The 24,845-nt window shown below is 38.2% G+C and overlaps 1 protein-coding gene and 1 non-coding gene across 2 annotated transcripts in view; both read left to right on the top strand.

Annotated features, from left to right (window-relative positions):
- Impg2 (interphotoreceptor matrix proteoglycan 2) overlaps positions 1-24,845 on the top strand; it is a 50,362-nt gene that overhangs the window by 18,548 nt on the left and 6,969 nt on the right. Inside the window, exons 8-13 of the mRNA XM_048346522.1 lie at positions 2,198-2,218; positions 7,330-7,574; positions 11,161-11,246; positions 15,544-15,847; positions 16,830-18,109; positions 18,693-18,912. Coding sequence (XP_048202479.1) covers positions 2,198-2,218; positions 7,330-7,574; positions 11,161-11,246; positions 15,544-15,847; positions 16,830-18,109; positions 18,693-18,912 — 2,156 coding nt within the window. The remainder of the gene's footprint in view (positions 1-2,197; positions 2,219-7,329; positions 7,575-11,160; positions 11,247-15,543; positions 15,848-16,829; positions 18,110-18,692; positions 18,913-24,845) is intronic.
- Positions 10,060-10,163, top strand: LOC125352151. The gene has a single exon (XR_007211142.1). It is a non-coding gene; the product is annotated as a U6 spliceosomal RNA (small nuclear RNA).

The raw sequence follows: 24,845 nt of genomic DNA, 5'->3' as shown, positions 1-24,845 counted from the left end.
GAGACCATTTTGTTACAGAATGTTTCCTGTATCTTAACGAATATATCTCCATGCCTGGGGTCTCAGGAGGCTGGGTGGAGACACCTTCGTTCTACTGTGGCCTAGGAAACTTCTGGTGTACTTCCTCCTCTTGGTGGAGACAACAGAATGTATGGGAGATGATTTCATTGTTTTCCAGCAGGTTTGAAATCATGTTATCATGATTTGATCCTCCTAAACTAGGCAAATAGTTTGATTAGGGATGGAATTCTGGTTGGGAAATAATTTTCTTTTGGAGTTTTGAGTTTTTGCTCTATTTTCTGTGTTATTTTAGAAAAAGTTATTTTTACTAATCCTCCACCCCCTTGAGGACTGTATAGTTGTTTTTTAATAGAGCTCTGGAATTTCTCATGTCTTATTTTAGTCTGGAGCTATGTATTTGATTTTCTTTTCATCTATTTTAATACTGTGCAACACACTGCAATTCCAAAGAGAAGGATCACATTTTAATGCCAACAACTGTATTGTGTTACTAATCTTACTTATAAAATGATAAGCCACATCTTCATTATTTAAAAAGCACTTTTCCTGCCTTAGTTAAAATAGATTAAAAATACACATGTACACAGACATTCTGTTGATTTATGTCCTAGGGAGTAACTGTAAATGAAATACTGTTTTGGGTTTTAAAAAATATTTTTGCCAACAGGCAGTTTGCAACAAATGGATATGTTTATTGACTCCTTTTAATTGCAACAAGCAGGATAAGGCTAGTATTTTAACTTGTTTCTATTTCTTTTTGGCCAGTCCTGGGCATTGGACTCAGGGCCTGAGCACTGTCCCTGGCTTCCTTTTGCTCAAGGCTAGCACTCTGCCACTTGAGCCATAGTGCCACTTCTGGCCGTTTTTTCTGTATATGTGGTACTGGGGAATTGAACCCAGGGCCTCATGTATATGAGGCAAGCTCTCTTGCCACTAGGCCATATCCCCAGCCCCTTTGTTTCTATTTTTGAGGTGACATACATTTGTAACACAAAGGAATTTTTATTGTGATATTTTCATACATACAGACAGTATACTTCAAAAGCATTTTAAAGCAATGTTTAAGATTTAGAGATCATTGCTTCTGAGTACTTTCTCCATCTTTAGTCCCTTTTCTCAGTCTGCAGGACCTTTTTTTTTTTGGCCAGTCCTGGGCCTTGGACTCAGGGCCCGAGCACCGTCCCTGGCTTCTTCCCGCTCAAGGCTAGCACTCTGCCACTTGAGCCACAGCGCCGCTTCTGGCCGTTTTCTGTATATGTGGTGCTGGGGAATCGAACCCAGGGCCTCGTGTATCCGAGGCAGGCACTCTTGCCACTAGGCTATATCCCCAGCCCCTTCAATGAAATTCTTACAGATTTTAAAAAAGGTCCTGCAGGGGCCGGGGATATGGCCTAGTGGCAAGCGTGCCTACCTCGGATACACGAGGCCCTGGGTTCGATTCCCCAGCACCACATATACAGAAAACGGCCAGAAGCGGCGCTGTGGCTCAAGTGGCAGAGTGCTAGCCTTGAGCGGGAAGAAGCCAGGGACGGTGCTCGGGCCCTGAGTCCAAGGCCCAGGACTGGCCAAAAAAAAAAAAGAATTTCATTGAAGAAGACATTTTAAAGAAAATCAGAAGAAACATATAAAAAGCTTGTACTGTGTGTGTGTGTGTATGCTGGTCCTAGGGCTTGAACTCCAGGCTTGTATGCTGTCCTTGAGCTTTTGTGGGCCAAGGCTATAGTACTCTACCACTTGACTACATCTCTACTAAGCACATTTTGGTGATTAATCGGAGATAAAAGTCTCCTGGGGGTGGGGGTGCTGGGAATGTGACCTAGAGGTAGAATGCTCCCCTAGCATGGATGAAGCCCTGAGTTTAAATCTTGAGCACCACACATACAGAAAAAGCTGGAAGTGGCATTGTGGCTCAAGTGGTAGACTGTTAGCCTTGAGCTAAAGGAAGCCAAGAATAGTGTTCAGGCACTGAGTTTAAGCCCCAGAACTGGCAAAAAAAAGTCTCATGGACTGTCTTGCCTGGGCTGGTTTTGAACCACAATCCTCACATCTCAGCTTCCCGAGTAGCTAAAATTATAGGTGTGAGCTACCACCTCCTGGCAAACCTCTTTTTAAAGCAATATAACAATTATAAATATCTTGAACTCTAATTGACATTTGTCCTTCTTTAAATTTTCAGGTCTCCTAAGGAAAACGGCAGGTAAAGTCTTTTTTTAAAAATATTTTCTGTATTATCTATTGAACGTGGTACCACGGTAACTAGAAAATATGGAGCCAATATCCAAGAGAGGGAGCATAACCCAATTCTTTAATTAATTCCATTGAATGAGGAGCCAGAAGATATGGAGCCGAAGCTCAGGAGAGCATGATTTGGTTCTTCAATCACTTCCACTGAATGAGGAGATAGTTTGAAAATAAAGAGTCTAAGTCTAGGGCAGTATGACTCTGTTATTTTGTCGCTTCGATTATCACTTTCCATCTCCTTACAGGAGTTGACAAACTTTTTGTGCTAAATATCAGTGGTAAATGTAAACTTTATAGAAATATAGTGCTTTTGGTCACCACTCACCTATATAAAGTGAAAGAATACATGGGAAATATTCTAAACTAAAGAGTGTTACTATGTTTCAATAAAACATTACTCACTAGCTGGGGTTTGGTAGTAGGATTGTAATCCCACAGCTTGGGAGAATATGGTAGGAAGATTGTAATTGTGAGTTTGAGTTACATAGTGAGGCTTGTCCCAGAAACAACTTAACTTTGTGTGTACTGAAGTATCAAGTTTATATGTCACAAAATAGTTATTCTTTTGATTCTTTCCAACGATTTAGAATGTAAAATTTACTTCTTTATAGACAGCAGGCTGAGTTTAACTCACCAGCTGTTGTTTGTAGACTACTCGTTAAACAGCTGACAAATACTTTAAATATTGAGTTATGCTTAATTTAAAATAGAAATAATAACTCATATTAGAAAATATAATTTTAAGTGTACTGTGCCATTCAACAATATAATCAAGTACACTTCAAGTGGTAAATGAAGGGGAGAATGCTGAGCTCTATAGTAGTATTTGCAAAAATAGTTTCACTTGGGGCTGGGGATATGGCCTAGTGGCGAGAGAGCTTGCCTTGTAAACATGAGGCCCTGGGTTCGATTCCCCAGCACCACATATACAGAAAATGGCCAGAAGTGGCGCTGTGGCTCAAGTGGCAGAGGGCTAGCCTTGAGCAAAAAGGAAGCCAGGGACAGTGCTCAGGCCCTGAGTCCAAGGCCCAGGACTGGCCAAAAAAAAAAAAAAAATAGTTTCACTTAACATTTTTTTACAAGCCTAATATAAAAGCACAATCAATTCATCCTTTCAACATTGCTTGTTGTTTTTGCACTTGGATTCCAAGTTACTTAAATTTGCATTTCCTTGGGAGATTGATAATTACATGTGACATTTTCACATTCACATTTCATACCTATATTCACATCCCTCAAATATTTTAGGCTGGGAATATGCCTTAGTGGTAGAGTGCTTGCCTAGCATACACGAAGCCCTGGGTTCGATTCCTCAGTGTCACATAAATAGACAAAGCCAGAAGTGGCACTGTGGCTCAAGTGGTAGAGTGCTAGCCTTGAGCAAAAAGAAGCCAGGGACAGTGCTCAGGCCCTGAGTTCCAAGCCCCAGGACTGGCAAAAAAAAGAAGAAAAAGAAAAAAATATATAGATTTAAAGAAATGTATCCTGATTAGATATGGTAGGTTATGATAGAACTGTTACTTTTGGGGACCCAGTGGAAATACTGGGAGACAAATAATATTTTACTAACAAATAGAAGGGTAATAATCTACCCTAAAATGACTGATTTGTGTACATTTATTAATTCAAGGATATTTCTTTAAAAAAAGTGATATTTGTCTAATGTATCTTTTCTTTTTTAAAATTTACTTTGTATTATCTGTACATAATTGTACAAAAAGATACAACTCAGCATTTCAATTTATGATTATAATGCAGCTGGATCAGTGTCATCCCTTCCTTCATTCTCCCCCCATCTATCCTAATCCCACCAATCCCTTCAAGTTAACTGGTTCCTTCTTCACATATGTGCATACAATATTGTGGTTGTCCAAGAATATTTATTTTTTTATATTTTCCCATATATTTAAAAGCTATTGAGGTACATGGTAGGTTTTTAGTGAAAAACAAAAACAAAAATACAAGAAACAAAATCATATTCTTTGATTTTTTGCATAAAGAGGAGCCAATTCACATTCTAATTATCCAGGCTTATCTTTCTTTATCTTTTTCTAATTCCACTCCTCATTTTCTTCCTCTTCTTTCCCTTCCTCTTAAAATTACTGCTTCCTTTCTGTGGAGAGTCATGTTAATAAGCAAGCAAGTTTTAAGGTTATGCAACAAGATCAGCTTTTTAGAGCTAGAGAGCTGTCTGATCTGTCTAGATTGGAAAGAGCATGTGTGTCCTTACCACATGTCCTTACCTTATGGCCCCGAAACAATGTCTCTAAAATGATTATGAAGAATAAAAATATACAGATATAATATACATTGTCTATAGTTGAAAACTATTCTTTTTGTATTAGATACAGAGAATGCTTCATATTGTCGGGAATACTGCATAATATCATTTAAGCAACAGATACTCAATTGTCTTGTCTATCTGTATTAAGTGGAAAAACTTGACTATCTCCCCCTCTACATTGTTTTCAAAAAGTATTTATTGAATGACTATAACTAGGCTTTGTTCTAGATGATTAGGACACAGAGCTGAGTAACAACTGTGCTGTTATTGGTAGTGGAGATAGAAATTGGCCATGAACTAACTATATCTTCAGTGTTCCCTGAGGAAGTTATCTGAGTTGAGGTAAAAAATAGGTGAAGAAAGTGTGTATAAATGTGTGCGTGTGTGTATAAATGTGGGAGGATAAATTGGATGGGAGGCAGTAATAGGTACAGCAGAGAGAAGGCTGTGAACATGCAAAGCTCTGGACAGGGCAATGTGTGGGGCCTGTGCTTTCAGTTCATCAGAATGACCCAAAGCTCATAATGGACAATGGGGAATGTGGCATGGTTAAGTTCTGACCAGTAGGTGTCCCTCTTACTGTTTTATTTCATCTTGAAGTCATCCGTAGATTACATTAGCAAACTTCACAAAGTTTCTTTCCTCATAAGAAAAATGGAAAATTACATCTAGTATCTTAGTATACACATGAAAAAGCTTCAGTTGCTTAAGGGATTGAGGAAGACCACAGCAGATGTTTTTAACACCTAAAGCATCAGGATAGCAGAACGACAGATAATAATTAGTACAGGTTTAGACAAGTCATAGCAGAGCATCACAAGAGCCCAATAGCTATACCCTTATGAACACATAAGATGATGCTAAGTGAAATGAACTCCATGTTATGGAAACGATTGTTATATCACAGTTGTAACTACTTTCAACGTCCCATCTGTATCTGTAGCTTCTATTATTGATGATGTTCTTGTATCACCTTCCTGTGGTTGTACCTACACTATCTCTGTAATCTTATCTGAGTATATTGGAAACTGTGTATACTGGTATTAGAAGTAGGAAATTAAAAGGGAATACCAAAATTGAGAGACACAGGGTAAAAAAAGAAAAACAACTACAAAAGCAATACTTGCAAAACTGTTTGGTGTAAGTGAACTGAACACCTCAGCGGGGAAAGGGAAAGGGGGAGGAGGGAGGAGGGTATGAGGGACAAGGTAACAAACAGTACAAGAAATGTATCCAATGCCTAATGTATGAAACTGTAACCTCTCTGTACACCAGTTTGGTAATAAAAATTTGAAAACAAAAACAAAAACAAAAACAAGCCCATGTTCCCAGAAACCAAAAAAGAAAAAAAAAAAAAAAAAAAAAGGGTGGGCCTTTTAAGATGAATCCTGGCTTCCCAGACCACAAAACACTAAGTATACTCATTGATCTATTTAAAATGAAAAATCCATCTGTCAATTGTTCAATTACTGCAGACAAGTCTTTAAGGAGTTATAATCAAAGTCACTTTGGAAAGCTTGAAATTAGAGGAAGATGAATGAACTCAGTGACTCTTCAGCCTAGGGATTTATCTCACAAAATAGCCCAATACACTGCTCAAAAGCCTTTTCCCAAACAGTAACATAATTTATTGGCCAGATTTCTTTTTCCATAGAGTCCAAGATTTCATCCTTATTTTGTGGGTACTTTTTTTTGATGTTATCAATAATTTGATTAGTCTGAGTTATTATTATTATTATTTTTTTTGCCAGTCCTGGCCCTTGGACTCAGGGCTTGCGCACTGTCCCTGGCTTCATTTTGCTCAAGGCTAGCACTCTGCCACTTGAGCCACAGCGCCACTTCTGGCCATTTTCTGTATATGTGGTGCTGGGGTATCGAACCAAGGGCTTCATGTATATGAGGCAAGCACCCTTGCCACTAGGCCATATTCCCAGCCCTGAGTTCTTTTTAATACACAGGCAAGTATAGATTTCTGTTTATCTAGTAAGATAGTAGGAATCTCTCAGAGGTATTTCAGGATGACAATTGCAACCAGGATATATACATTCAAAGAAAGATGCTTTTAATATTTTTGTGCTTGCTTTGATTTTTGGGGTCATTCTGCTTCTTTGAAATGACTGAAAAAGCAAATTGCACCCATCTGCTCTGGTAGTTTATCTTTGCAAGGTAGTATCCTGTCCTGCTTTCCTCTGGAGGGATTTGGTTTGTTGCCTGTGAAGGCTGTGTGTCAAGACAAACCGAAATATAGAGCTGCCATCCTAATGACTGTTTCTGATAACAGTTTGATTTAAACTAATAGAACTATAGCACAGTAGTTCAGAATACAGTTATACAAAACACAGGTTAAACAAATTGTTTAACTTATGACTTAGAAATTCCAAGTGGAGTAATAAGCACATATGAGCAGATTTCTCAAGGTTTTAAATTGGGGAGGAGAAGTGCTAATGGGGAAAGGAGAAAGAAGGCTATTAGGAAAGAGAAAGGAGTTGTCATTGAAAGAAGAAAGAAGGGGTGAGAATGTGGGAGACAAAAAGATTTAGATAGTTCTGAGTCCCTTTAGTTTGACTTCCACAGAGTTTTTTCTATATGTTTGAGCTATGACCCTCTGTTCTTTGGGAAGGAGGAGGAGATAGCAAAAGGCCTCCTAGAGTTTGCAGAGTATGTAGATGGAATCCAGGGCTTTTGAGACTTTCATCTAGGTTTAATGTTTGATGTCTATAGGTGTCAGATTCCTTTCTTTGTGTTTTCTTAGCTGGACCTCATCTTTCCATTTTCATTCATAGTGGTATAGATGTTCTCTACACAGTTACCTTCAATGCTGAGGCCATCAGCAATACCACATGGGACCTAATTAGCCTTCACTCCAACAAGGTGGAAAACCATGGCCTTGTGGAAATGGATGATAAACCCACTGCTGTTTATACAATTAGTAACTTCAGAGATTATATTGCTGAGACACTTCACCAGAACTTTTTGCTGGGGAATTCCTCTGTGAATCCTGATCCTGAGTCTCTTCGGCTTATTAATGGTGAGTTTGAGATCCTTGTATAATTGCATTTTCTTTTCTAATATGCTTTGGCAAAAAACGAATTTTCCTAATTCCTTATGTGGTTGTGAACATTCCTTGACTGCAAGAGAGAGGAGCCTGCCTTATATATGTAGAGCTTCATACATGAAGCTATTTTGGGCTCTTGGAGTATTTGTAGACAGAGTGGGAAAAGTGGAGAATATCATGACATATAGAAATAGTTTGAAGAAGCAAGAGGAAGTATAAGAGAAAATAGTATCTGAAGTGTCAACTGAAACAGGCTTTTGTGCATTAAGTAACCAAGACACACATTCTAGAGGAAAGCCAGCTGCTTAAGGGCTAAAAGCCTGAGAGCACAGAGGAAGAACAGCTGCAGAAAGCAGATGGAAGGTCTTGATCAAAGAACTGGGTGCGGGGTGGAATGCCAAAGTATTACATGCAAATTTACATAGCTATGTTGACCTACTTATGATTAATGATGAGCAGTTAGGTTTAGAACTATCAAGATGGCGACTTCTGAATTTGGAGATTAAAAGGGTATTCTAAGGCTTGCAGATGGCTGCACTACTGGTGTACCACATTTTTTTTTTTTTTTTGGCCAGTCCTGGGCCTTGGACTCAGGGCCTAAGCACTGTCCCTGGCTTCTTCCCACTCAAGGCTAGCACTCTGCCACTTGAGCCACAGCGCCGCTTCTGGCTGTTTTCTGTATATGTGGTGCTGGGGAATCGAACCTAGGGCCTCGTGTATCCGAGGCAGGCGCTCTTGCCACTAGGCTATATCCCCAGCCCGGTGTACCACATTTTAACTCTTCAGAAACACAATACCCTAAGTTACTTGCTACTTTGTGTTCACTTTTCTATGACTTCTTCATGTATTTGTAATTTAGCTTTTAAAATTTCCAGCACAATGTATTTTTACTGATGTGAGGGCAGGAGAGAAATCCCAGCTGTTAGAGGAAAAGTAAGTTTGAGAGGCAAGAGCAGCAATGTGCAGATCTTAAGAGGAAAAAAGCTCCTATTCTTTGTTTAAAGGAAAACTTTTTTCCCCCCTGTTGACTGTGGGTCTTGAATTCAGGGCCTGAGTTCTGTCCCTGAGCCCTTTTGCTCAAGACTAGCACTCTATTACTTTGTGCCACAGCGCCACTTCCCGTTTTCTGGTGGTTAATTGGAGCTAAGAGTCTCAAGGACTTTCCAGCCTGGGTTGGCTTTGAACTGGAAACCTCAGATCTCAGCCTCCTGAGTAGCTAGGACTATAGGCATGAGCCTATAAATATAAAGCTCCTGGCAGGAAAACTTTAATTAAATTTAATAGTTTAATTGAGCAAAGACGGATCTGTAGGTCATGCTATCTATGGGAGATGCTGAGGCTGCTGCATGGCTGGATAATACTTGTACTGAGAAAATGAGAACGAGACACAGAGACAGATCATTTGCCTTATTTGTATCTGGCTTTATGGACAGCTGTTGTGATAGAATGACATTCACGTGTATATTACTAAGCAAATTCTTCAATTAGGTTTTCATTCTGTTTACATATGAATTAGGCTGCAGCTATATAGGTTAGGTTTTAGATGTGTGCACAAAAGCTTGGTTAGGCCAAATTTAGTTAATTTCACACCATTAGGCGTGTGTGTGTGTGTGTGTGTGTGTGTGTGTGTGTAGATAAACAAACCAAAATATTCATTAGAGAAACCATAAAGGCTTTCTGGATTTATACAGGAAGGGCAAATATTATTAGTGGAGGAGAAAGAATAGATTTGGAAGATAGGTTAGAGAGGAACTTAGGGAGTCAAGAATTTTTAGATGAACAATTCTTAAAGAGACAAAGGAAAACCTCGTCTTCCCATACACATTTTCATGATGTATGTGCAAGAGAGAGGGAGAAAAAGAGAAAAGAGAAGAGAGGAACAGGCAGGAAAGGGAAGGGAGGGGAGAGGAAGGAAGGAGAGAAGAGGAAAGGAAAAGAGAAGAAGAGAAAGATTTAAAAAAATATTAGACAGGACTGACTGGAAATTATTTCAGGCCATTGGAGTGATATTTCTTTAATGTGACACTGTGCTGAGACAGAACCACAAAGTGGTCAGAATTTTATCTGAGTTACATAGGACTCATTTAACATAGAAGAACTCTGTTTAGTGGGTGGTAGTGATAATATAAAGCTATCCATTATATTACATTATATATATTCTTGTCTTAGGGTTTGAGCTCAGTCCTGAGCACTATCCCTGAGCTTCTTTTGCTCCAAGGCTAGTGCTCTACTATTTGAGCCACAGTACACTTCTGGCTTTTTGGTGGCTAATGGGCAATAAGAGTCTCATGGACTTTCCTGCCCCAGCTGACTTTGAAACATGATCTTCAAATTGCAGCCTCTTGAATAGGATTGCAGATGTAAGCCACTGGCACCTGGCTGAGATGGATATTTTAATCAGACTTTTATTCTTAAAATACATTTTGATTCTTCTGGCAACTTTAGAGTTCTAAGTGGAGTTCCAGTTTCTAGGTAACTTAATAATCATTTCAAAAAATATGAGAATTAGCGTGGCCCCTGCGCAAGGATGACATGCAAATTTGTGAAGCATTCCATATTTTTGAAGTTCTGAGATGATGTTGGCCCTGCCCAAGGACAAATAAAGTCATTTCCACTCTCAAAAAAAAAATGAGGAAACTTGATCTCATGGAGCCTGTTTTCCACAGAAAACAGGATAACTATAGACACAGTAATAAAGAGTTTTTGAAAATACTTAAATAAGATATTCTGGGTTCTAGGTTCTTATGTGCTAAGCCATTGGGAACAGAGAAGAGATTCTGTCCTTTGTAGGAACACACCAGTCTTCTTTCCTATAAGTTTGTCTCTTCCATTTTGATTGAATCTTTGTCCCCTTTACATAAAACCAATTCTTCTTTGTCTATGCTCTCAGTCATTGTATATGTGCCCCTCACATTATTTTATAGCTTGTAATTTATTTTTTATCTTTCTAACAGAGGCAATGTTTCCAGATAAGAAACTTGGTACCATTCATGTTTATAAGCTACAACTTTGGCAAAGTCTTGGCAACCAGTTAGGATTTAGTAAATGTTTGTCGAGCTGGATTACATACTGGGCTTGCTTTTCCTTATTACTATTTAACATTATCATAGTGACAAACCTTTTTGGTTTCCTTGATCATTTTTCAAAGACTCTCTTTGCCAAGAAAAGGAATAATTTTACATACTTTTCTACCATTTTGTATTGACTAAATGAGTTAAAATTTGGGGTCAGCTTTCTTCCCTAAAATGAAAAATATCAAATTGAAAATAACAGTTTTATATAATTCTGGAAAAAAAGTAAAAACTGTCTTCAGCAAGAAAAAAACTTTCCTAAGTATAATATTGACAAGAATCTTTATTTTATGCAGGATTCTTATAATTCAGACATTTTGCTAATATACATAAAATATTTAATCATAAACATTTTTCCAAGCAAGTCTTCCTCATCTGTTCTGCATAAATCTAACTTACAATGAAGAAGAAATTAGTTTTTAGCGGCCCTTATACCTCAAATACCAAAGTGTCTCAACTAAACATGTTCTTTAATGTTTCTTCCCCAGTGAGAGGAGTTTTGCTTCCACAAACAGAAGACCCAGTTTTAAACACCCAAAGTTCAAGTTTTCAGTCAACATCACCATCTGTTCTGGTATGTTTCTGTGTTTTATGCCTAGAACCAGGCCCTTAAGCTACGCTCCTTTGTATCCTCACCTGCTTACTTTGGCATCATGATATTCCCAAGTTGTTCCTATTTCAAATATTCTGCTTCATCCCATGATATTACTCATAGTTGTCGCTTATGAGTACCAAGTGTTGGTTCAGAAAATTTAAGCCTTCCGCAGTGGTTAAATGATGCCTGCACTTGCCAAACTCCACACATGGTAGAAAACTTATTATTTATAGTTTAGACTGGTGTGATGATAATTAAACTATATGTGGCCACTGAGTTGTTTTCTAGGGTACACAGAAATAGTTTGGGGGGTAACAGGAAATTGTTATACATAGCATACATTTTTATTTCAGGGATTACATATAAGACAGTTTAAAAATCAAAGCATGTAGAATAGTATGGGTATGGAAAGAAGCCAGAATAAAAATACCTACTAGCTGACAAATGATAGACCTTAAAATCAAGCCTCCCTTTAAAAATGGAATGAAAAAATTTCATTTGCATATAATAGCATGGAATAAATTTCCCTTCTTGTTTTATCATTCAACTGCATCAGAAATTCTTCTTCCCCCTCTACAGCTCTACTTTTTACTTTTCCCTCACTTGTAAAGGGCCATCCAGTAGAACGGAAAATGAATTAAAGTGACATTAAAACAATATCACCTACAACCATAACAAGAGACTTTCCTGTCTGCAATGAGTACATGAATCTCTTATTATTTCCTAGACACAGATCTCTTATTATCTCATTTACAGTCCTCATTCCTTAGGACTTCCTTTTGTCTCCTATCAGGTATTGGCAAGACTTTTTTTTTTTTTTTTGGCATTCATCAAGCAATGGAAATTTAGAAAGACTACCCCAAATTATTTAATAGTTGATCTATTCAGCCATTTTTTCTACACAGATAAAACAACTTTGTTTTGAAACATGGAATCACTAGACACAGTCTTTTCACCAAGTTTTATTTTGGAGGAAAAGGCAAGGTTCGGGTTATTGACATCAGAGATTATACTAACTGGGTGGTTATTTTATTCATTCATTTATCCATTCATTCAAATATTTATTATGTGCTTTTCATGCGCCAAAAATATTGGGGAAACTCGGAGGAACAAGGTGTGGCACTGCCCATGAAAACTTTCCAGTCTCGCTAGTGGACAGATTTCCAAACAAATACAGTGATGTAAATGCTATCCCGGAAGTCTACCCAGCTTGCAATGGCAGAGAGAAATGATGGAACCACTCCTCTCTGTGGAACCACTCATTTCTGCATCTTGTAAACACATTCAGTCTGAAGTCTCTCTAATAACTGGAGATCTGTGATGGCATTTTAGCAGCACAGTGTGAAGAGGCTTAATCCCATCTATTCTGGAAGTGGATGTCAGGAGGATCATGGTGAAGAACAGTCTGAGTTTGTGAGACTCCTTGTCAATTTATAAAAGCTGATCATGGTGGTATGTGTTTGTTATACCAGCTTTACTAGAGGTGAAAATATGAGGATCATTATATAGGCCAGCTAGGTCATTAAACATAGGCCCCTATTTGGATAATAACTAAAAAGCATTTAAGGCTAGGGAATGTAGCTCAACTGATAAGAGATCCTTCCTCCCTCCCTCCCTCCCTCCCTCCCTCCCTCCCTCCCTCCCTCCCTCCCTCCCTCCCTCTCTCCCTTTTCTCCATTTATATTAGTAAGATTATTATAGAATTTTATTAACTAGATTCATTTTTATTTGTCAGTCATGAGGCTTGAACTCTGGGCCTGGGCACTGTCCCTGAGTTCTTTAGTTCAAGGCTAGTGCTCTACCACTTGAGCCACAGCGCCACTTCTGGCTTTTTCTATATGTTTTCTGGTAGTTAAGTGGAGATAAGAGTCTCACAGACTTGGGCTGGGAATGTGGCCTAGTGGTAGAGTGCTTGCCTAGCATGCATGAAGCCCTGGGTTCAATTCCTCAGCACCACATATACAGAAAAAGCCAGAAGTGGCACTGTGGCTCAAGAGGTAGAGTGCTAGCCTTGAACAAAATGAAGCCAGGGACAGTGCTCAGGCCCTGAGTTTAAGCCCCAGGACTGGCAAAAAAAAAGAAAAAAAAAGATGCAAGAGTCTCACAGATTTCCCTGCCTGGGTTGGCTTTGAACCGAGATCCTCAGATCTCAGCCTCCTGAATAGCTAGGATTACAGGCAGGAGCCAGCCAGTGGCTGGCCTAGATTAAATTTTTTTTTTTTTAACCAGTCCCAGGGCTTGGACTCTGGGCCTAAGCACTGTGCCTGGCTTCTTTTTGCTCAAGGCTAGCACTCTACCTCTTGAGCCACAGCGCCACTTCTGGCTTTTTTCTGTATGTGTGGTGCTGAGGAATCAAACCCAGGGCTTCGTGCATGCTAGGCAAGCATGCTACCACTAAGCCACATTCCCAGCCCCTAGATTCAATTTTTAAGAATTATTTTAGAGGTTAGACTTCTGTGATGTTGTAGAAAGCTTTCTATAGCACTAGAAGGCTCTTCAAGGGTCACTAGGAGAAGTGAAACTGGCAGATATAATTTAAACTTGTCAGTTTACTACACTGAATTAAGAAAGAATTTATGAGTTGAATTTGTTGCTATGGGAACATCTATTGGTAGAAACATAAATGAAGTGCTTTTCCTGGCATAACATGCTTACCTTTTAAAATGTATAAGAAAATATCATACCGTGTAATTTTTTAAAAGAGAGTGTTTATTTGGAATTTGAAAAGCCAAATTAGTTACAAAAACAACTAAAAATTACTTTTTCTCTTTGTAAGTTAGATTTTGGCAGAACAAATGAGGCAGGCCTCCTTAGAAAATGATTTGATAATATTTTATTTTATAAAATTTGTTATGTTCACACACATGTACACAGTCAGTCCTTCTACTACAAGATTAAAAAAAAAACAACAACAACCAAAGGATAGCTTTACAAAGTCTCTGAGTCTTTGGTAAGGCAAGTTCTTATTGTCCTTTAGGTATTTTTTCCCTTTGCATTCAGGACTTATATTCATTATATTCTCATTTATCTGAAATTGAACTCTCTTTCTATCTGGTCCATTTTAAGGACTCAAAATCTTGTAGATCTTGTAGGTAGGCACAAGTGCAAGGCAGCTTTGTGCGTCTATGTGATGTAGAAAGCCCTGTACACATGTCAGCAATCACAATCCACTGCACACATTTATGTAAGGTTGACTCAGCCCCTAGTGACTGCATCCTTCTAACATTAAAAGTTTGCTAGATAAATGCTGGAAGTTTTCTCCTTAGTTAGATCATCTTTATTGGTCTGACTCATTAACTAAGTCTTACTTTTGGGTTCACATCTGCCCTATTCCTGAATTTAAATGTTGAGATAAAACTAGTACATAAACTCTGTTTGAAGATGGAGGACAGAAGGAAGGAAGCAATTGGAATATGGGAAAAAGGGTAAATTTGTTTAAAGTACATCTGTGTATGTATAGAAATGAAATGCTTTCACATTACAAATGTATATTAATGAAAAATTAAAACCAATAAAATATATAATCAGAAACTAAAATTTTAACCAATAGAAACTATTTCAAAAAGAGATTATTATAAGTAAAAACCAATTACATAGCTTTATTAAAAATTGGTTTTACTAACTTACATTGGTTTCATCTAGTGACTAATACATTAGTCACTAGAAAAAGAAAATTCTATTTCAAGGCTTTCCTATATATTTGAGATAACTGGACCACACTTTAAAATTTTATTTATTATTTATATTTTAATTATTATTAAGTAGTTTCAAAGTGATGTTTTTGATAAAAACAGAAGACTTTAATCTATCACTTATCTTTCAGAATGATGAGTAAAATTGCTAATTGTCCCTTCCTGATATGTGCTTGGGACTTTGCCAGCAAATTATTAGTAACTCCTGGGAATTAAATTTATTTAAACTAAAATGATAGAAATGAATCATCTAACATAAAAGAAACAGCATTTTATCCTGCAAATTCACTTTGCTTAGGGTCTCTCAAATATCTCATCTGTCCCCCTTTTACAGGTGAGTTTTGAGGGGTTACATGGAGTATCTTTTCTAGATTCTTGAACTAGCAAGTGGTTGAAATGGCATTTGACTGCAGATCTGCTTAATTCTGGAGCATTTGTGTGTCATCCCCCCCCCCACCATATTGTATCATCTCACTTTCCCTAGAAAATCCAGGTATCCAGATAGGTAGGTGAAATTTAAAATCATTTTGTGTGTTTCTGTTATCTATGATATGATTTAACCTTTTTCTCCCCCCCTCCCCCAGGATAATACCTTTCCAGCTGAATGGCTCTCAGCAGATGAATCCACCATCAGCAATATTTCACAACTTGGATTCACCTCTGGTCCTCCCTCAACCCTTGGCAGGGAACTGTGGTCAGAAAGTGCTTTGAGTGACTTAGTGTCTACATCTAAATTAACCTTCCCCTCGGAATTGGGCCTCAGTTCTTCCCCAGAGGTGTTAGATGTTAGCAGCTTGACTCTTCATTCTGTCACCCCAGCAGTGCTGCAGACTGGCTTGCCTGTGGCTTCTCAGGAGGGAACTTCTGGATCTCACTTACTAGAAGATGGTGAGGAGTTTTAATCACTTCTTGTGCTTCTTAATTATGTCAGATGACAGGAATTTTGAAGAGAGGAAGGAACTATATAATGAAGAGAAAAGCATAGTAACATTTATTAGGGGGAAAATGCCTTGGGAAATGTGTGTGAAAGAATAATCCATCAGATTTCACTGGGCAAAATGGAGAATCCAAATTGAGATAGTAGTAAGAAATGAACTTGGGGAAGTGTTGTTAAGATCCACTAATAGGTATTTTGAAGGTCACATTGATGTGTATATAATTAAATTACTGTAAGTAAAGAACTTTACTTACATAAGTGTGAGAGTGTAAAACAGTACCCAAGAAGATTATTCCAGAAGTTTCCAATTAGTTCTAGTTATAGAACTCAGTTTAAAGATTTAAGGTGATAGTAGTATAGAGAAGGGGAGAATGTGAACTGGAAGAGCTACAGAAGAGAATGAAAATGAATGAATGATCTCATGTTGTTGAGGAAAGGAAACCATCAATGTGATATCAAGATAAAAAATATATATGAAAGAGAAAGACAAAGTGATAAACAATGAGTCCAGGATTTGAACACAGGAGAAACCTGAAGGAAAATGGACAATAAGCATAATAGTGAAAATAAGAGTTCAGAGAGAAACACAATCACCAGAAAACTATCTCCGTGGATTTCTGGTGGATTCAATCTTGTGTGATCTGTGTAGCTACCAGCATCAATTTCCATGGAAAATAGTTGGACGTTTGAGGACATTTGAGTTCAATAATCAAAGTCTTATGCTCACAGAAAGGGGGTTATATTCATGAGTCTCACATTATAAACATGTGATTGTAACTTTCTTTTTTTTTTGATTGTAACTTCTTGTGTGCAAAATATAGCACATAAACCAACAACTGTCCTTGATAATAGGAAAATAGCTAGTTTTATTAAGAAAACTAGGAGAATATTTTGGCTACTTTGTAGATTAATTAAGGGAATTTTTAGTTTTAGGATTGGCCAATATTGAAGAGTCAAATGTTCTTTCTACAGATACATTACCTTCAAGTGCATTCACTCAATCTGTGCCAAAAAGAACAATACCATCTATAGACGACTCAGATGTGTCCCTGACATCCTCACCATATCTAACCTCATCTGTTCCATTAGATCTTCCTGCTAAAGAAATGACTTTTGACTTGGACTCCTTGGCCTCCAAAGTCACAGAGCAATTGGAAGTGGGGCCTTTGTTTCCTGATACATCTGTGGAAAAAGAGGTCATATTTGAGAGTGGTTTCAGTTCTGGGTCTGGGCAAAAGGTGGACGTGATAACTTGGCCCTGGAGTGAGACTTCATTAGACAAGAGCACTGAACCACTGTCCAAGCCATGGTTTGAGAATGAGGATTCACTTTTGCCAACTGAAGGTATAGATGAGAAACTACTTAGAGATGAAAAAATGGATTCCACAGATCTAACTATTGAACAGTCAAAACATAGTCATGATGATACACACACACGTTTTGCAGAAACAGAGACCCTCAGTGGACCTACTGTACCCACCTTTGCAGAGTCTGTGACTTGGTCTGCATCTCTGATTTTTTCCAAGCATCCATCAGAAGTATCTGTTGATTATTACTCAGTTACAAAAGCACCACTCCTACAGACATCTATAGCCAGTTCTGCTTCTCCTGAGAAAACAGAGCAAGTGGATGCCTTCCTACAGGAGCACATAGGACAAACAACAGAGTCATCTGGCCAGGAATTGTTTGACAGCAAGGTTTCAGAGGTGAAGGCAGATATGCAATCTACATGGACCATACCACCAGAAGCAGATATAGTTTGGAAAAGAACTTCCCCGGAAAAACTGTTGAGAGATACATTGGCAAGTACACCAATGAGTACTGCTAGATCCTGGTTGAAATCTTCCTTGACACAGTCCACTAAATTGCCTTCAACCACAAGCTCCACCCTGCTAGAGGATGAAGTAATAATGGGTGTACAGGATATTTCATTAGAACTGGACCGGATAGGCACAGATTACTATCAGCCTGAGCTAATCCAAGAGCAAAATGGCAAGCTTGGTAGCTATGTGGAAATATCTACAAATGACCATTCTACAGAGAAGGTTATTGTGGCCCATCCCACCAAAGGAGGTGACGCAGGTGACACTCAGACCACAGGAGCTTTGGTGGTTTTCTTCAGTCTTCGAGTGACTAATATGTTGTTTTCAGAAGACTTGTTTAATAAAAACTCTCTGGAATATAAAGCCCTGGAGCAAAGATTCTTAGAATTGGTAAGCTCAAAAAGTTGGCATTAGGGAATAATCATGTATGAATCTCCCACATTCATAGCACACCCAGGGAACTGTGATCTGTAAGCATTCATTTCCTGTTATTCACAAATACCACCATGGCCTAGGGTTTGTAGGAAGACAATAAGATAGGTGAATTCAAGAAATGGAAAGCAGAAATGTGGAGTGAGAGGCTATAACAGGCTAGATAATGAAGATTTTTATGCCTGGAATTGTGGGACTGAAATAAAATATGAAGTTATAATATAACATGATATAATTGTCTTTGGGGATATTCATGCCTTCACTCCTGTGATTCTTCAGTGAAACAGAGAGAATAAACACTTTGCGTATCTGAAATAGTTTATGAGTTTCATGGAATCCTGAATGTCATTGTGGCAATCTCATGACATTTCTAAATTATTCTCTCAATAATCATTTCTTGTTAATAGTTTAAATGTAGGTAAAACACAACTGGGAAAAGGGGAAAAGGTATTCATGCCTGTTCTTTTTGTCTTTTTTGGTATCTTTTCAACAAAAGGCAAAATGTTATTGATAAATTTTATCACTTTTCCTGTTATTGCAGCTGGTTCCCTATCTCCAGTCAAATCTCACAGGTTTCCAGAATTTAGAAATCCTTAACTTCAGAAATGGCAGCATTGTGGTGAACAGTCGAATGAGGTTTGCCAAGTCTGTCCCTCCTAATGTCAATAATGCTGTGTACCTGATTCTGGAAGACTTTTGCACCACAGCCTACCAAACCATGAACTTGGATATTGATAAATACTCCCTTGATGTGGAATCAGGTAATGTTATGGCTTACCATGGTTATTTCTTAGTAGAATCCAATAATTATTCTTATGTGTTTTCTTTTTCTTTCCATTAAGGTGAATCCAATACTTGTAGGAGAACAGAGAACTATGTCAAACAAATTTTACACATCTTGAGAATCAAACCTTTTCCCAGAGACAATAATATCATTTTTTTTTCTCTAGGGTCTTCACAAGTGTTAACTTTACTGATTCACCTTCCATCCCCTTTTCTAAACATTCTTCCCAACTCTTAATTATCTTAATTAACTATCTTAATTATCTGCTGAATCTGTTCTTATTATGTCTTTTTGTCTTGCCAAGTTTTCCCCCCTGCAAACTTGGTCACTCTTCACACACACACACACACACACACATACACACACACTCACATACACAGAGTCTTGTCAATAAAGTTACAATTTTCATGTATCATATATACATATATGTACACCTGTACACATGTATGTATACACATTTAAAGGTTTTGATTTATCCTTGTTCATTTGTTTTATGTAAAATATCAGTGATATATATGTACACATGCATATATATGTACATATATCCACATATATATATATCCGGTGTTGGTACCGGGTCTTGAACTCAGGGTCTCATACTCGTGCTCCTTTTTTGCTCATAGCTGGCACTCTTATCATTTGAACCACACTTGTAGTTTGGAGTTGCTCATTAACTGAGGATAAGAGTCTCCTGAATTTGTTTATTTGGAATGGCTTCAAACTTCAATCCTCAGATCTCAGCCTCCTGGGGGCTAGGGTTATAGCTGTAAGCCACCTATCTGGCTAATTTTCATATGTTTGTATGCAAGTAAAACTTTGCTTCTAAGCTCTAGAATCATTATTTAATTACCTACTTTACAATCTCTACTTGGATATGTTTGATGTATGCTATATATACACCAAGATTTAGATGTTTAAGAGTGAACTCCTATTTTCTTCACTTACTCTCTCTCTCTCCATTTATCTCTACAAGTCTCAACTTCTTCATTTCCGTAAATGGAAGCGTGATCTATTCAATTATTTAAGTGGGAAATTGCAGAACTCATTCTTTTTTTTTTTTTTTTTGGCCAGTCCTGGGCCTTGGACTCAGGGCCTGAGCACTGTCTCTGGCTTCTTCCCGCTCAAGGCTAGCACTCTGCCACTTGAGCCACAGCGCCGCTTCTGGCCGTTTTCTGTATATGTGGTGCTGGGGAATCGAACCCAGGGCCTCGTGTATCCGAGGCAGGCACTCTTGCCACTAGGCTATATCCCTAGCCCCCAGAACTCATTCTTGATAGCATGTTTTGCATCATGCTCCCTAGCCCCCAAGTTTCAGTTACTCAGCAAGGTGGATTCTGAATTCTAAATATACTTCAAATCCAAGAGCTTATCTCTGTTGCCACTGCTACTACTCTATCCAAGTCACTGTTATCTCTCATTTGTACCACTTTTCCTACTTCCCACTTGCTCTCACTTCAATCTATTCTTTAGGAAGCAGCTATTATGCTCTCTCTTTTTTTAAACAGTGATCAGATGATTTCTCTTTGTGGCTTAATACCTATCAATGACTGTTCCGTTCAGCAGCCATAGCCTGGTCTCCATCTTTTTTCTCTATAGCATCTAGTCAAACTAGCTTGTTTTTACCTCATCAGGTACAATCCTCTTCACTTTTGTAGCACTGAAACCTTTGCACATACTCTCTTCTTTGTGTGAAGCTCTTTCCCCTCTTGGCTAACTCTTAGGCTTTATATCTCAGTTAAAATGTCATTTCCAGCTGAGTGCCAGTGGTTCATGCTTGTTATCCTATCTACTCAGAGTGAGATTTGAGGATTATGGTTTGAAGCTGCCCCAGGCAGGAAAGTCTGTGAAATTCTCACACCAAACTAAATACCAGAAAAAAAAGCCAGAAGTGGATCTGTGGCTCAAATGGTAGAGCAGTAGCCTTGAGCAAAACAGCTCAGAGTCAGGACCAGAGCATGCACACACGCACACACACACACACACACACACACGTGCACACACACATTCACTTCCTCAAGACTTCTAATAATTCACCTGAAATCTAGATTAGTCTTTCTTATAACTAATGTTTCTTTGTGTTCTTTTCTTTTCTTTTTTTTTTGCCAGTCCTGGTACTTGAACTCAGGGCCTGCGCACTGTCCCTGGCTTCTTTTTTGCTCAAAGTTAGCACTCTATCTCATGAGCCACAGTGACACTTCTGGCCTTTTCTGTTTATGTGGTGCTGAGAAATTGAACCCAGGGCTTCATGCATGCTAGGCAAGCACCCTACCACTAGGCCATATTCCCAGCCCTCTCCATACCTTTCTATAGAATTTATTAACACTTATAATGCAAATATACGTGTATTGTTGCTTAATGGTTATTTTCTCCCAGTTAAGCTTTCCACGGAGCCTGAGAGTAGATCCTTTGTGCTAAACTTTCTAGCCAGAATTTAGCATCGTGCTTTGAACACAGAACATGCTCAGAAATACTGCAAACAAGTAACATAAGCCATTGTACTTACCTTGATTTTATTAAACATGTTTTTTGGTGCTACTGGGATTTGAACTCAGGGTGTTAGGCATGGCAGGCCCTTTTTACTGAGCCACTTCTCTAGCCCTGTTTGTTGTTGATTATTTTTAGGAAAAGCTCTCACTTCCCTCTGGAGTAAATACTTAAGCTATGTCCTGCCTACTTTAGGCTTTCTATTTTTTTCCTGGGTTCACAGGCATATGCCACCATGTCCAGCTTCCCTTTGTTGAGTTGGAGTTGTGCAAGCTTTTTCTGCCTGGGCTGGTATACAACTGTGATTCTCCAAGCTCAGCCTCCCACAAAGCTTAAGGTGACAGGTGTGTGCCATTGTGCCCCCCTGTGGGTTGAGAAGGCGTCTCCTGAGCTTTTCCCCTTAAACTGTCTTGAATGCAATACTGTTCTCTGCCTTCCAGATACATAGGAATAAAATCATCATTTCTATTCTAGGGACTTGGGAAGTTTTATTGTTTTTCCTTTCACATATCAGAGGATCATGGCTTTGAGTCAGAGTAAGGTGGAATGTCTAGGTGCACACTTTCCAGTGCCTTTGACTCTCAAACTGGTTTGAAAATCAGCTGTATATATTTTTAATCAGGAAAGAAGCAAGCATACATTCATTTGGAATCCTTGAAAGACAATTATTGATTGAAAGTGAGGGAAATGATTTTGCTTATTTGCCAACATGAAAATCCCTCACCACTTTCCTATGCTAAGGCTTTTTGCACACATTGTCTTGTGATTTAGTGGAAGAAGCAATTTGTTATAAGTTGGAAGTCAAGAATTTTGGCTTTTCTCTGCCATTTATCATCTGTGTGACTTTAGATGAGCTATTTTATCTCAGAGCCTTAGTTTCTCATATGCTATATGAGAAAATTACCTGGCCTGTGTAGTTTCTGTGCCTAGTCTAAGCATTAAACAAATAACATATGTAAAAGCACTTGGCTAGCTCCACAAATGCAAGCAGTTATGATTTCTAAAAGTTTTGCAAAAGTCAATTCACATTTTTTGGTTGTTGTATGGTACTGTAGATCAAATGTATCACCTCACATGTCGTGTAAGCAATTAACAACTAAAGTACATTTTCAGTCCCTAATCAACTTCTTTTTAAAGGAATTTCAATACACAGATTTTTGTGTACTTTATCTATCAGTCAAAGGTCAAACCACCCAGATTTATAGAGTGACCTTTTCCTTCTATGTTCAAATGAACTGGCAGGAGTCCTGTACAGTGTACAACCTTTGTCTTAATCACATCCAGCTCTAAGTTCCTTCTCAATTTTCAGTTTCACATCTGTCTTGAAGCTTCTGATTATATGTCAACAGTACAGATCTTAGTCTTATTTTCAAATGTTCCACAAACATCTATAACATAACGTAATTGAGTCTATCAGATATTTGCTTGTGATACAAGGGTGATGGGGGAAGCTTTTATTTGTGGCAGAGCAGATAGTTTTAAAATATTGTTGCTAAGCATAACAATTCTTAAATTCCTCTGTCATCCTCCCAAGGGCTTTATCTGACTTACCCACTTTTCCCAGAACCCAGCCAGCTACCATGTTGCTCTGGCCATGAAGCTTTCTTTCCTCTTCTCTCATTTTCCAAGGCCCATAAATCCTTCACTTAGGCTACTACCAGATAGCTAGAATTTAGGTCCCTATTTTCCTTTCCAAACTTGTTTCTTCATAAAGTCATTAAGGTAATTTTCCAAACTCTTCTGGGCTTTCACCTTTAGCCAGCACAAGGGATTGGAACAACACTTGAAGACCTTAGTGCTTTATTTCCATGATTAAAGAATTAGGCTTAAGTTTTTGAAGCAAAATGGAATAGCATTTATTTTTTCTATATTATTATTATTTTCCTAATCTATAGAAAATACAAATCCTGTTTTCTTCCTCCCACTCATAACTGTGGAGTGGCCACAAAGTTTTACAAAGAAAATTTCCCTACTGTGTATATACTATGAATGATTAAATGATCATTTTATGTCAAGACTGGCTCAAATAAGACTCACTTGTTCAGCTAACTTTTTCACATGCAGTCTTAGAAAATTTCACTTTCATCAACAAAGGGGATTGATTCAATATCCTTATTCTCATCCACTGTATATAGTCTATTTTTCATTGCAGGTCAAGATTATGTTGCTTAGTGACTACTAGGCCATGGGTGCAAAGAAGTCAGAACTACATAATGAAATCCTGCTGTGCAGTCCCTTCTTGAAGCTGCCTGTCCATTAGTACATTTGTTATATGAGCACCATCTTTCCAGTGGTCCTCTATATTGGTTTCCTAAGGCTGTTTTTAACAAGGTGCCAACACTGGGTGGCTTATAACAATAAATATTTATTCTTTCATGGTTTTTGAACTGAGAAATCTAAAATCAAAGCTTAGTGGCATGCTTTATCCAAAAGTTCTATTGAAGAGTCTTTCCTTGACTTTTCCCAGTTTCTGGTTTCTTCTGGAAATCTCTTGAAATTCCCAGGCTTGTCATTTCAGCATCTGCCCGTGTCTATAGATAGTCTGTTTTCCTGACTCCCTGTGCTTAAATTTCCCTTTTCTTATAAGGACATTGATCATTAAATTCATTAAATTAGGGACCATTCCAGTTGGGCAAGACCTCTTACCTTGATTATATCTATAAAGACATTTTTACATAAGGTCACGTTCTGAGGTTATGGGTGGGCATGAATTTTTAGTTACAATTATTTAATTTAACCTGGCTCCCTATTCCCACATAGGTCCAAGGAAAAGTTTCAGATATCCTTAAAACTCTAAGGGTGTAGAAGAAAAAACCCATTGGGGTGTGTGTGTGTGTGTGTGTGTGTGTGTGTGTGTGTGTGTGTGTGCATTTGCATGCATGTATGTACGTTTGATATTCAAGACAGGGTTTTATTATGGAGCCCACACTGTCCCTAAACTCATGATCCTCGCAAGCTCTGGGATCCAGGTGTACACCATCATGATTGGTTCATTTTTTAAAAAAATACTAATTTGTCAGAAAACTAAGCAACTATGCTGTTTTTGATCCTCCATAGATTTAGAGCTAAACGGTGGACTTTCTCATATAGATGAGTCAGTGGATTCCACCTATTTCCCATTTTCAGTATGTCCCTATTAGCTTATTTACCATTCACAGACTGCCATTTACCAGGAAGCAATCAATGATAAAAGCATGGAAGGCTTATCCATGGTCAGTGTATTACATCAGTTTTGACTACTGTTCTAATTTATTTTTTTGGTCATTTTCACCTATACCCCCAATGAAATATGAAGTTGCTGAAATCAAAATATTGTTCAGAGTGGCCCAAAGCAGACAAGATTTCTTTTTCTAATATTGGCTTCCCCAAATCTAGAACGTTTCCTAACACTGTTCCTATTAGGCTATACTAGCTCCGGAGGCTCCT

This window comes from Perognathus longimembris, chromosome 5, assembly GCF_023159225.1.
Source record: "Perognathus longimembris pacificus isolate PPM17 chromosome 5, ASM2315922v1, whole genome shotgun sequence".
In the NCBI taxonomy this organism is placed as follows: Eukaryota; Metazoa; Chordata; class Mammalia; order Rodentia; family Heteromyidae; genus Perognathus; species Perognathus longimembris.
This window is presented reverse-complemented; position numbering and strand designations above follow the sequence as displayed.